Source organism: Dendrobates tinctorius, unplaced genomic scaffold (genome assembly GCF_039654945.1).
Source record: "Dendrobates tinctorius isolate UK_male_01 unplaced genomic scaffold, ASM3965494v1 ptg000157l, whole genome shotgun sequence".
Taxonomy (NCBI): domain Eukaryota; kingdom Metazoa; phylum Chordata; class Amphibia; order Anura; family Dendrobatidae; genus Dendrobates; species Dendrobates tinctorius.
The window spans coordinates 10,070,749-10,084,582 of NW_027361824.1; the positions used below are offsets into that span (position 1 = coordinate 10,070,749).

General features: G+C 44.2%; 1 protein-coding gene across 1 annotated transcript; it reads left to right on the plus strand.

Annotated features, from left to right (window-relative positions):
- The first annotated feature begins 2,434 nt into the window (after positions 1-2,434).
- Positions 2,435-3,043, plus strand: LOC141051476 (odorant receptor 131-2-like). The gene has a single exon (XM_073548399.1). The coding sequence runs from the start codon at positions 2,435-2,437 to the stop codon at positions 3,041-3,043; it is 609 nt and encodes a 202-aa protein (XP_073404500.1).
- The last annotated feature ends 10,791 nt before the right edge of the window (positions 3,044-13,834 follow it).

Consider the following 13,834-nt stretch of genomic DNA (forward strand, 5'->3'; position numbering starts at 1 on the left):
ATCATTTTTTGTTCTTATTAATGTACACTCTGCACCCCAACAGAAATGTAGAATTTTTTGCAAATTTGTTTAAAAAAAATGAAATATCACATGGTCATAAGTATTCAGACCTTTTGATCAGTATTCAGTAGAAGCATGAGTCTTCTTGGGATTGATGTAACAAGTTTTTCACCCCTGGATTTGGGGATCCTCTCCAGTTCCGTCAGGTTGGATGGTGAACGTTGGTGGACAGCCATTTTCAGGTCTCTCCAGAGATGCTCAATTGGGTTTAGGTCTGGGCTCTGGCTGGGCCAGTCAAGAATGATCACAGAGTTGTTCTCAAGCCACTCCTTTGTTATTTTAGTTGTGCTTAGGGTCATTGTTTAGTTGGAAGGTGAACTATAGGCCAAGAGCACTCCGGAAGAAGTTTTCATCCAGGATATCTCTGTACTTGGCCGCATTCAAGTTTCCTTCAATGGCAACCAGTCATCCTGTCCATTCAGCTGAAAAACACCCCCATAGAATGATGCTGCCACCACCATGTTTCACTGTTGGGATTGTATTGGGCAGGTGATGAGCAGTGCTTGGTTTTCTCCACACATACCACTTAGAATTATCACCAAAAAGCTCTATCTTTGCCTCATCAGACCAGAGAATCTTATTTCTCATAGTCTGGGAGTTCTTCATGTGTTTTTTAGCAAACTCTATGCAGGCTTTCATGTCTGGCACTGAGGGGAGGCTTCAGTCGAACCACTCTGCCATAAAAGCCCAAATGATGGAGGGATGCAGTGATAGTTGACTTTGTGGAATTTTCTCCCATCTCCCTACTGCATCTGTGGAGCTCAGCCACAGTGATTTTGGGGTTCTTCTTTACCTCTCTCACCAAGGCTCTTCTCCCACAATTGCTCTGTTTGGCTGGACAGCCAGGTCTAGGAAGACTTCTGGTGGTCCCAAACTTCTTCCATTTAAGGATTGTGGAGGTCACTGTGTTCTTAGGAACCTTGAGTACTGCAGAAATTCTTTTGTAACCTTGTCCAGATCTGTGCCTTGCCACAATTCTGTCTCTGAGCTCCTTGGCCAGTTCCTTTGACCTCATGATTCTCATTTGGTCTGACATGCACTGTGAGCTGTGAGGTCTTATATAGACAGGTGTGCGCCTTTCCAAATCAAGTCCTATCAGTTTAATTAAAACACAGCTGGGACTCCAATGAAGGAGTAGAACCATCTCAAGGAAGACAACAAGGAAATGGACAGCAGGTGACTTAAATATGAGTGTCTGAGCAAAGGGTCTGAAAAATTATGACCATGTGATATTTTAGTTTTTTTCTTTTTTAATAAATTTGCAAAAATGTCTACATTTCGATTTTTTTTTTCAGTCAAGATGTTGTGCAGAGTGTACAATAATGAGAAAAAATGAACTTTTTTGAATTTACCAAATGGCTGCAACGAAACAAAGAGTGAAAAATTTAAAGGGGTCTGAATACTTTCCGTACCCACTGTATAGTGCCAGGTGATGGAATATGCTTTGTTCTGTGAGCTAAAGAAAATTGTTTAAAGGGGAGGGAGAAAAGACACATGTGTTGAATCAGGCAGTTGCTGAGGGAATTCGAAGGAAAAGGATCGAAGCTGGGATGGATGGATGGATGATCTATGGAGTTTTGGAGATTGATTGTTGGCTGGAGGGGTTTTCCTGAGCTATGGTCGTGATATCAATCATCTGGAGGAACATAGGCTGTGACTGCACACTATACCGGCTGAAGATACCAAAAGGTGTGGGCCAACCAAAAGTTGAGAGACAGTGGGTATCGCTTAGTATGGAGCCAGTGAAACTACTGATCTCAGATTGGGAACTTGTAGACTGAGGACATTGTATGTTGGCCATCTACATGGATTTGCTTTACAACCATGGGTGTATGGAATAAAAATAGTTGCATCATTACCCCGCCTAGGTGATTTTTATAACCTACAACCTCAGATCTTCACACCTTGTATTTTGAAAAAAGTTCTTTTTTCTAATCTCATAGAACCTCAACCCATATACTTTTTTTTAACCTTTGTGATTTAATTTCTAACATTTTTTTGTTTGCAACTTTTTTAGGTCAACTCTTGAAATTGAAACTACCCGAAAAAAAACAAGACAATGGGGGATGTAATACTTCCTTACAACAACGAGACACATGCCCAGTTTTATATTGGATTGTACTCATTGGCTCAGAATTTCAGAATTCTACATGTGGCCCTGATCTCCTCAACCTTCTGCTTGTACCTCCCATCTATCATAGTCATATTATGCGTTATCTTCATCAACGCTAACATTCGAGAGAACGTCCGATATCTGCTGTTCAGTCACATGCTCATTAGCGACTCATTACAACTTTCTCTGTGCTTCTTTCTTTTTTTAGCGGCTTTATATATTGTCTTTATGCCGGTAAAATATTGTCTCATTTTTACTGTCATGACGGCCACCACAACTTTAATTACTCCTTACAATTTGGCCCTTATGTCCTTGGAACGCTACATCGCTGTTTGCTTCCCACTGAGACACGGAGAGATATGTACTATTACACGATGTAAGGTGGCCATCATGGGGATATGGGTGATTGGCGCATTTCCTGTACTTATTGAGTTTATTGGTTTTTGTTACTTTGTAGACAGCAGTTTTTTTTCTTTTCAGTTGTTGTGTATATGGAAATATCTGAGAGTTTACAGATTCCAAACGATAATCAGGTTCCTGACCTTTTCCCTCAGCTTCAGCTCGGTGTTGCTCACTATATTGTACACCTACATTAGAGTTATGCTTGTTGCTCGAAAGATTGGTTCAAGGAAATCTTCTGCCTCTAAAGCGGCAAAAACTGTCCTGCTCCACGCGTTTCAGCTCCTCTTATGCCTTTGCTCCTACAGCAGCACATTCACCGAGACCCTCTTCACTAACGAATATATGAACATTGCCCCCATCAACTTCTTTGTATTTATGTGCTTGCCCCTGTATATCAGTCCATTCATTTATGGAATAAGAGATGAAGTCATCCGCAAAAGTATAAGAAAACTGATCTGCTCCACTTAGAAATCAAAACTGTAAATAAATTAAATGACACATAATAAAAATGTCAATAATGAAGCAAGTTAACATTTGTCATAACAGATCAAATAAAATTCTCTTTTGCTCCCATGTCGTTCCGTCTTGATTTCTAGAGTTTAAAAGGTGTCCCATCTTGAACCTCATCCATGAGATAAAGTGATGACCCATCCTGGCCGAGCCAAATTGTCCTCGTACCACATGATAATCCATTCACTAAAAATTATGTCATACCAATGTATTAGTTGGTGCCCATTGGTTTGTTGATTCTTGCCACTTCACCAATGATTATACTAACTTTTTAAGTGTGTAGTACTATGTCATTAGTGTTTCATCGATTCACATTAGTATTCACAAAAAAACTCTGGCTTAGTGGTTATTTCTAGGGATGAGCTAAACTGAACTGTAAAGTTTGGGGTTCGTACCGTGTAGATCTCCGAACATAGACTTTTTTCCGGATATCCGTTTTATTGTTCAGGTTCGCTGCCAAATAAAGTTTGTTTAAAGGCTTCAGCGCAGCCAAACAAGTTTTTATTTTAGGCTCCTGGCTCATGATGTGGGAAACGCAGCTCTCTGACTGGCGGTAATGATGTTACCGCCGATCAGAGCCCGTGATTACCGCTCTGTCTTGCAGATGACAGCGTGGAAAACAACGAATGTTCAGGACTACCATTCATCTGAATGGAGTCTGGGTTCAGGTACCATTCAGTTACCTGTGTAGAGGAGAATATAATAATAATAATAATAAATTTTATTTTTATAGCGCCGACATATTCCGCAGCACTCTACATTTCAGAGGGGATTTGTACAGACAATAGACATTACAGCATAACAATAATCACATACAGTAGATTATAACAAATAACAATCGGCCAGCTGCGACAGTAGGTGGCACTGAAACAACTCCCCAGCCGGCGAGAGAGAAATGCCCTGTCTACATAAACCCAGCGGATTCTGAGGAAGTGGGAAAGGCTCCATTTGGAGGATGGATTGCTATAACGGAGAGTACACGGAGAGTACAGTTGCTGCGAGAAGTGGGGGTCACTTTGCAATTAGTGCTCCAGGAGAAGTTGATCAGAGTAGTGGCTATGGAGGCTCACGAGCGAGGAGCTCAGTTCGGTCCAGAGAAAACGTTCTAGTGATTACAGAAGCTGGTGTATCACCCACAATTGAGGACTGCAGTGGAGGATGCTTGCCAACAATGTCGTTGCTGTAAACTAGCCAAATTCCCAGAGCAGCGGGCCCCGATACAGACTATCGTGACTTCTGCCCCCTTGGAGGTTATGATGATCGATTACTTGACTGTAGGCCCACACATCTTGTGTAAGAAAATTGCCTGGTAATGAAAAACCATTTCACAGTTTGCTGTGGTAACCCTGACCAGAGACCAGACACCCGAGTCAGCTGCGCAGGCCATCTTCTCAAGGGAATGGGGCATGTGAACTCTTCAATTGGACACTGATCCAGATGCTTCTTCGAACGTTAGAGGAAGGTCAGAAGGTACGATGGCCTGAGTTCGTGGCTGAGCTAGTATGGGTATACAATAATCGAGTGCATAGTACGACGGGGTTCACTCCGTTTACCTTGCTGTTAGAGCGAAGGGGGGCGAGAGATCACTGAGTTGGAGTTGGAGTTGGGACCAGAGGAGGACTACCCATGGACAGGGGTATCTTCCTAGGTTCAAGAACACTGGCATCGACTGCAGACCCTCCATTGGATGGTACAGACGAAGCTTCAAGACCTCAAGCATCACGAGGCGCTACATATTTGAGGAACAGCTCTGAGACCAGGGGATTGGATGTTGGTCTGGAACACCTGGGAAAGCTGAAAAACGGATGGGAGTGAACCCCGCATCGAATGACATGACGAGTCGGCTCCGACGGGCCAGTGTATGAATGGGCTTGAATGGGCGGCGGGAGCGCCTACCCAGGTGGTTCACTGTAGTATGCTGCGTCCCTGCCTGTCTAAAGGACCCGAGGGTGGAGAAGAATCACCAAAAACTACCAAGGTACCCTGTTATGATTGAGTCACCGTAGGAGGCGGACACAAAAATAGAAGCTACGTCCAGAAAACCAGAGAAGTTGGCAACTATCAGATTGCAGACCCCTGAACCTATCAACACAACTAGCAGTAGCCGTGGGGGGTTCCTACAATGCCCTAGACCCCTCAATCACAGCCGGAGCGCTAAATAGCCTAAAGACAGAAAAGGAATTCTAAACTGCCCCAGAGCAGACCCCAAAGTAAAAGGCAGCCCCAACATATAATGACGGTGAAGCAAGATGAAAAAACACTCACACAGATAGAAAGATAGGCTGAGCAAACGATGGGGCCCAAGCTAGCTAAACAGAACAGGAAAGGAAGGTTACTGTCTGCAATCTGCCAAAACCCTATCAAAGACATAAGCCAACAAGCTGATATGAAAAAGACCCTGAAGCAGCTAGGCTTCAAAAACTAAATCAGCACTCAGGTATTTTCAGAAGACAGAGCTAAAGGAATTCAGCACACCCCAGCAGGGAATGGCAGAAATCCAGAAAAACAAAGCAAAACAAAGTCTAAGCACAAATGCAAAAGGCCGAGCAGAAAACTTAGCTTTAGAGGAGCAGGAATTCAGACTGGTCTCCAAGGATCCCACAGAGAAATCACCCGCAGGGCAGAAGGGCGTCGGCAGCCTTATATCCAGTCAGTAACTCCACTCAGCCAGTCATCATCATCAGACTCAGGTGTTTGATAATCAGGCTCACTACCTTTCTTTACCAGAAGAGGGAGTTCCTCGGGCCTCAGTAGTGAAGGGGAAAATGAACTCACAACAGTACCCACTTCGACACTTCTAGACTTCGACAGATAAGGAGGGGCGCCAGCCTTATCCCCAGACCTCAATGCTTTGCTGCCTGCTACTCCAAGAGCGCTGAGTTACCAATGCTTGAAGCCACGGGAGCAGCGGGCCCTCTGGACCAGAGTAGCTCCCTGCCTCCCATCAGTCAACCTGGATTTTGCCGATCAGAGTGAACCAAGGCTGAAGTGCCTCCCACCCGTTATGAACAAGATCAATTCATCTGGCAAGGACTCATCCAAGAAGTTAAGAAATATGAATGCCTGGTGGAAAAGCTCTCGCGACATGGAATGGCGAGTTAAAGGAGAACAGGGGTATAGAGGAGAAGACCAGGCTGTGGATGCTGACAGGGTACCGGGTCCGGAACTGCTGTGGCCGAACCTGCTGTTGCAGGGGCGAAGGAGAATGAGGACAGAGCAGACCCTTGACCTGTGTTGAGGGGGATTGGTGAACCAGGGGGAATAAGAAGTTTTGCGCAGGAAAAAAGAGGGGCTTCCTGCCAGAGAAAGGAGTCAGTGAGGACCAGCTCTGAGCGATGCGAAAAGATAAGCCACACAGCATCGATTACGGCCAGGTGTAACAAGGACTCTCAGACGTCATCGGGCGTGCAGAGGAACGCACGGTGAACGGTGGATCACAGTGGATTACTCTTTGCTGTGCTGCAGCGTATTGGACTAGGGGCTCAGCAAGTAAGACTGGTGAACGCCCGATGCCACCAGAAGTGAGACCGACTTGTTAGGCGGGATAGTTGGAAGAACTCAGCACTGGCCTTAGCTGGCAACCAGCCTTTCAACCCAGGAATAGATAACTATTGCAAAAAAAAGGGGGGGGGAGACAAAAAGCGCAATAGGGTCTTATCCACGTTACAAAGGATAGAGTATATCATGAAATTTGCTCACCTGGTCAGGATGAGATGAGCATGTAAGTAGCGGCTGCTGCAGATCCACAGGCCCTTAGTGACCAGAAGAAATGATATATCCAAAGGGAATTCGTAGTTATATTCCGCTATTCCGCGCTGCTGCTGAGACAAATTCCAGGAGAATACTGTACGATTGCAGTGGTTTCATTCAACGCGTTTCAGGGGTCTCATCATCAGGAGATACCACACAGTACATACAGGCATCACAGACATAAATAGTTTTGAGAGGACGCTGGATTTCAAAAAAATAAGCGTCAACAAGTCAGATGATGCAGTGTCAAAGCCCAATGACATCATATAGTTAACAATTCAAGTGGAATATATTACACAGATTTGTTCATATATAAAAATAATTATATATTTATTAAATTATCACAGTTCAACTTAAATTATTTTATATGTTTTTTATTGGCAAAGAATTAAAATTATGTTTTTTTCTTTCACTTTTACTATAAAGATTGCAATGTTTTTTTCCTGAGAAAAAGTAGCTTGCCGGTTCCACATGGTCGTCCATTTGTAAGACATGCACCTTTGAACTGGAATAACCCTTTTTTTTTTTACAGGTTCTTGTCCATTTGAGTAGATATCCGGTCTTTTCTCTATTTTTTAAATTTTTTCTGTTTTCTTTTCCTCTGTCAAAACCATAAACTGGACTTATTTCCTGGAAATGCTAGATAAATCAACAGTCTTTTATACTATGCATATCTGTGTAATATATTCCACTTGAATTGTTAACTATGTGATGTCATTGAGCTTTGACACTGCATCATCTGATTTGTTGACGCTTATTTTTTTTTAAATCCAGCGTCCTCTCAAAACTATTTATGTCTGTGATGCCTGTATGTACTGTGTGGTATTTCCTGATGAAGGGGGCATGAGACCCCTGAAACGCGTTGAATGAAACCACTGCAATCGTACAGCATTCTCCTGGAATTTGTCTCAGCGGCAGCGCGGAATATAACTACGAATTCCCGTTGGATATATCAACCCAGTAATAGAGTGAAGTGAAGTTGACATATATAAGCTGCCATCTTGAGTTATTCTTTCCCTTTGTACCCATCAGCCTTCACTTGTTTATCCCCTGTTGCTCCCTGTGAGGAGGTTATCCTGTACCTATTAAACAAGCAATTGTTTTCCCCTGTTAACCCTTGCTCTGTGCCTCTCCCTTCTAATACCTGTGTTACCCCTAAACCAAGCATTTTTTAGATGTTCAGCCAAACCTGCCGTACATGAAAATCCATGGGTTAAAAGTGTTGACCCATATAAACATCCCATGCTCTCTTGGGACCCTCTTACATGAGCTGAAGTGAAGGACCATTCTGGCAGCTCCAGCTTACCCACATGATACATGCCTCACTGCTCATTTACAAAACAATAATATAAAATTGGTCCTCCTAAAGGGCTGATTAGAAATGAATATCCTTCTCTTCTTCCCCATCCTTCCCGAGGAATAGACAGTACTAACTTAGATTACGTTTACTGGTGTCATAGAAAATAAATGTAAATCCTGCTTCACCATAAACTCATAGAGGAAGTCTGTGAGTCCTGCTACCCAAGACCACAGATAGAGTAAGCCGGCAAGTCCAGCTTTCCCCACCCTCTGACAGCCACTCATAGAGAAAGCCCGTGAGTCCTACTTCCTCCACCTACTCATAGAGAAAGCCTGTTAGTCCTGCTTCCTCCTCCTACTCATAGAGAAAGCTTGTGAGTCCTCCTTCCTCACCCACTCTGTTGTGAGTTCATTTTCCCCTTCACTACTGAGGCCCGAGGAACTCCCTCTTCTGGTGAAGAAAGGTAGTGAGCCTGATTGTCAAACACCTGGGGCTGATGATGATGACTGGCTGAGTGGAGTTAATTACTGGATATAAGGCTGCCGACGCCCTTCTGGCCTGCGGGTGATTTCTCTGTGGACTTCTAGGAAACCAGTCTGATTCCTGCTCATCTAAAGCTAAGATTTCTGCTTTGCCTTTTTGCATTAGTGTTTTGTTTTCCTTTCTTTTCTGGATTCTGCCATTCCCTGCTGGGGTGAGCTGAATCTCCTTTTGCCTGTTGCTCTGTCTTCAGAATATTCCTGAGTACTGACATATCTTTTTTGAAGCCTAGCGTCTTCAGGGCTTTTTTACTGTCAGTTTGTTGGCTCTTATTTTCATAGGGTTTTTCATGGATTGCAGACAGCAGCCTTCCTGTCCTTTCCTATCTAAGCTAGCGTGGGCCCCATCTTTGCTCAGTCTATCTTTCTGTCTGTGTTTTGTTCTTTCTTCTTGCTTCACCGTCATTATATGTGGGGGGCTGCCTTTGCTTTGGAGTCTGCTCTGGGGCAGTTTAGATTTCCTATGTAGTCCTCCGGCTGTGATCGAGGGGCCTAGGGCATCGTAGGAGCCCCCCACGGCTACTGCTAGTTGTGTTGTTAGGTTCAGGGGTCTGCAATCCGATAGCTGCCAACTTCTCTGGTTTTCTGGACTTAGCTAGCATTTCTGTTTTTGCCTCCTACGGTGACTCAATCATAACAGAATCACCCGCCATACCGCAGATTCTAGGGTACTCAATAGCAGGAAAGAATTGTATAAAAAAAAAAAAAAAAGGTGTGTATATTTTTTCCTCTATATCTCTGAGGCCGTAGGGGGAATTTTTTTTTTTTCTCTCAATGGAGATAAAGCAATTGTCTGATCGTGTGGAGCAGCTCGCTGCGGAAGTGCGGGGAATTTCCGCCTACCTTGCTCATTCACATGCTGCTGAACCAAAGATTCCTACACCTGATGTATTTTTTGGGGATCGGTCTAAATTTTTGAATTTCAAAAATAATTGTAAATTATTTTTTGCCTTGAAGCCTAACTCGTCAGGGAGCTCCGCGCAGCAGATTAAAATTGTCATCTCTTTGCTGCGTGGCGATCCCCAGGATTGGGCGTTTTCTTTGAAACCAGATGATCCTATTCTGACTAATGTGAACGCATTTTTTCAGGCCTTGAGGTTGTTGTATGACGAACCTAATGCTATTGATCAGGCTGAAAAGACCCTGCTGGCATTGAACCAGGGTCATGATTCTGCAGAATTGTACTGTCAAAAATTCCGAAAGTGGGCAGTACTTACTACCTGGAATGATAATGCCTTGGCTGCTCTCTTTCGGAAGGGGTTGTCAGAAGCCATAAAAGATACTATGGTGGGATTTCCTGTTCCCTCTGGTCTTGACGATTCTATGTCTGTAGCCATTCAGGTTGATCGGCGTTTACGCGAACGCAGAGCTGCACGAGAGGTGTTGCCACCTGTTGAACAGATGTCTGAACCTATGCAATGTGATAGAGTTTTTTCCAGAGAGCAGCGTCAGGAGTTCAGAAGACGTAATAAGTTGTGTTTTTTCTGTGGAGATGCCTCGCATATTATTTCTGTTTGTCCTAAACGCGAGATACGCTTTGCACACACGTTTTCTGTTGGTGGTGTTCAACCTAAGTTTCTTCTGGCTATTACGCTGATCTGCTCCCTGTCCACATTTTCCGCCAAGGCTTTTGTGGATTCGGGAGCAGCTCTAAACCTAATGGACTTGGATTTTGCTAAACGTTGTGGATTTCCGATGACACCTCTGCAGACGCCTATCCCTTTGAGGGGGATTGATGCTACTCCTTTGGCTAAAAATAAACCTCAGTTTTGGACCCAGGTGGTAATGCGGGTCGCATCAGACCATCAAGAAAATTGCAGGTTTTTGGTGTTACATAATCTGCATGATACTATTGCTCTGGGGTTTCCCTGGTTACAAATTCATAATCCAGTTTTGGATTGGAAATCTGTGTCTGTGGTGAGTTGGGGTTGTCGGTGTGCCTTTAGTGAGGCCCCGGTGTTTTCCACCTCTCCTCAGTCGCATGATGTTCCTGATTATTTGGCGGACTTTTATGATGTATTTAGTGAGAATGAGTCTGCGTCTCTGCCTCCTCATAGGAGTTATGACTGTGCTATTGAACTGAGCCCGGGGTGTAAATTCCCCAAGGGTCAGCTCTTCAATTTATCTGTACCCGAGCACGAGGCTATGCGATCCTATATTAAGGAGGCGTTGGAGAAGGGTCATATTAGACCATCCTCGTCACCCTTAGGTGCCTTTTTATTTTGTAGCCAAAAAGGATGGATCTTTAAGACCTTGTATTGATTATCGTGCTCTCAACAAAATTAATGTTAAATATCAGTATCTGTTACCCCTGATTTCTGATCTATTCTCCAGAGTTAAAGGTGCTTGCTGGTTTACCAAGCTTGACCTCAGGGGGGCGTATAATCTTATTCGCATTAAGCATGGGGATGAATGGAAGACGGCGTTTAATACTCTGGAGGGACATTTTGAGTACCTAGTGATGCCTTTTGGGCTCACTAATGCCCCTTCTGTCTTCCAGTGCTTCATGAACGATATTTTCCGAGATTTTGTCGATAAATTTTTGATTATCTATCTGGATGATATTTTGATCTTCTCCAAGGATTGGGATTCTCATGTGGAACATATTCGGACTGTCTTCCGGATCTTGAGGGAGAATTCCCTGTATGTCAAAGGATCTAAAAGCTTTTTTGGAGTACAGAGGATTTCTTTTTTGGGATTTATTTTGTCCTCGTCAACTATTGAAATGGATCCGGCCAAGGTACAGGCCATTTACGATTGGGTTCAGCCCACTTCTTTGAAGGCCCTCCAGAAGTTTTTGGGTTTCGCTAATTTTTATCCGAAATTTATAGCAAAATTTTCTAGTATTGCCAAGCCATTGACTGATTTGACTAAGAAGGGTGCTGATGTGTTAAATTGGTCTCCGGAGGCTGTTTCTTCCTTTCAGGAGCTGAAGCGAAGATTCACCTCCGCCCCGGTTTTGCGGCAACCTGATGTCTCACTTCCGTTCCAGGTAGAGGTGGATGCTTCTGAGATTGGTGCAGGAGCTGTTTTGTCCCAAAAGGATCCTGTAACATCTAAAATGAATCTCTGTGCTTTCTTTTCCCGAAAGTTCTCTCCATCTGAACGTAACTATGATGTGGGGAATCGGGAACTGTTAGCCATGAAATGGGCATTTGAGGAGTGGAGACATTGGTTGGAGGGAGCTAAGCATCAAGTCGTGGTCCTCACTGACCACAAGAATTTGATTTACCTAGAGTCGGCTAAGCGCTTGAACCCTAGACAGGCTAGGTGGGCCTTGTTTTTTACACGTTTTTTTATTTTGTGTTTTCTTTTCTTCCTGGAACTAAGAATGTCAAGGCTGACGCCCTCTCTAGGAGCTTCTTTGCTGATTCTCCTGTAGTGACCAAGCCTGCTACCATCTTAGGCGAAGGGGTAGTTCTTTCTGCCATCTCGCCCGATTTGAGACGTGCTCTGGAAGAGTTCCAGGAGGACAAACCTGAGCGTTGTCCCAGTGGAAAGTTGTATGTTCCTGACCAGTGGAAGAAGAGAGTGATGTCTGAAGTTCATTGCTCTGCTTTGGCTGGTCATCCAGGTATTTTTGGTACTAGAGATCTGGTGAGTCGGTCTTTTTGGTGGCCCTCCTTGTCTCGTGATGTCAGGAATTTTGTGCAGTCCTGTGGGACGTGCTCCCGGTCTAAATCGTGTTCTCGCTCTAGTGGGTTGTTGATGCCTTTTACTGTCCCCAAGAGGCCATGGACCCATATTTCAATGGATTTCATCTCTGATATGCCTGTCTCTCAAAGGATGACTGTTATTTGGGTGATTTGTGATAGGTTCTCTAAGATGGTTCATCTTGTACCACTCCCTAAGTTGCCGTCTTCCTCTGAATTGGTGTCCCTGTTTTTACAACAGGTGGTTCGCTTGCACGGGATTCCTGAGAACATTGTATCTGACAGAGGAGTCCAGTTTGTGTCTAGATTTTGGAGAACTTTCTGTTCCAAGCTGGAAATTCAGTTGTCCTTCTCCTCTGCTTTTCACCCTCAGACCAATGGGCAGACAGAGAGAACAAACCAGACCTTGGAGTTATATTTGAGATGTTTTATTTCTGCTGATCAGGATGATTGGGTTTCATTTTTGCCCTTGGCCGAATTTGCTTTAAATAATAGAGCTAGTTCTGCCACTTTGATGTCTCCTTTTTTTTGTAACTTTGGGTTTCATCCTCGATTTTCTTCAGGGCAGGTGGAGCCCTCTGCCTGCCCAGGGGTTGACACTGTGGTGGAGAGAATGCACCAGATCTGGGACCAAGTGGTGGATAAGTTATCTCTCTCCCAGGAAAAGGCCCAGCGGTTTTCCAACCGACATAGGACCATTGGTCCCCAATTTAAGGTTGGTGATATGGTGTGGTTATCATCAAAAAATATTGCTATGAAGGTGGCTTCTCCTAAGTTTAAGCCTAGATTTATTGGACCTTACAAGATTTTGGAGATTATTAATCCGGTCTCCTTTCGTTTGGCTCTTCCTGTCACATTTAAAATCCATGATGTGTTCCATAAATCTTTGTTGAAGAGGTTTGTTGAACCTGTTGTTCCGGGGGTTGCACCTCCAGACCCTGTATTGGTTGAAGGTAACATGGAATATGAGGTAGAGAAAGTACTGGATTCCCGTCTGGCTAGACGGAGACTCCAGTATTTGGTTAAGTGGAAGGGTTATGGTCAGAAGGATAATTCCTGGGTCTCTGCCTCTGATATTCATGCCAAAAGATTGGTGCGTGCCTTTCATCGGGCTCACCCTGATCGCCCTGGTGGCGTGGTTGAGGGTTCGGTGACCCCTCCTCAAGGGGGAGGTACTGTTGTGAGTTAATTTTCCCCTTCACTACTGAGGCCCGAGGAACTCCCTCTTCTGGTGAAGAAAGGTAGTGAGCCTGATTGTCAAACACCTGGGGCTGATGATGATGACTGGCTGAGTGGAGTTAATGACTGGATATAAGGCTGCCGACGCCCTTCTGGCCTGCGGGTGATTTCTCTGTGGACTTCTAGGAAACCAGTCTGATTCCTGCTCATCTAAAGCTAAGATTTCTGCTTTGCCTTTTTGCATTAGTGTTTTGTTTTCCTTGCTTTTCTGGATTCTGCCATTCCCTGCTGGGGTGAGCTGAATCTCCTTTTGCCTGTTGCTCTGTCT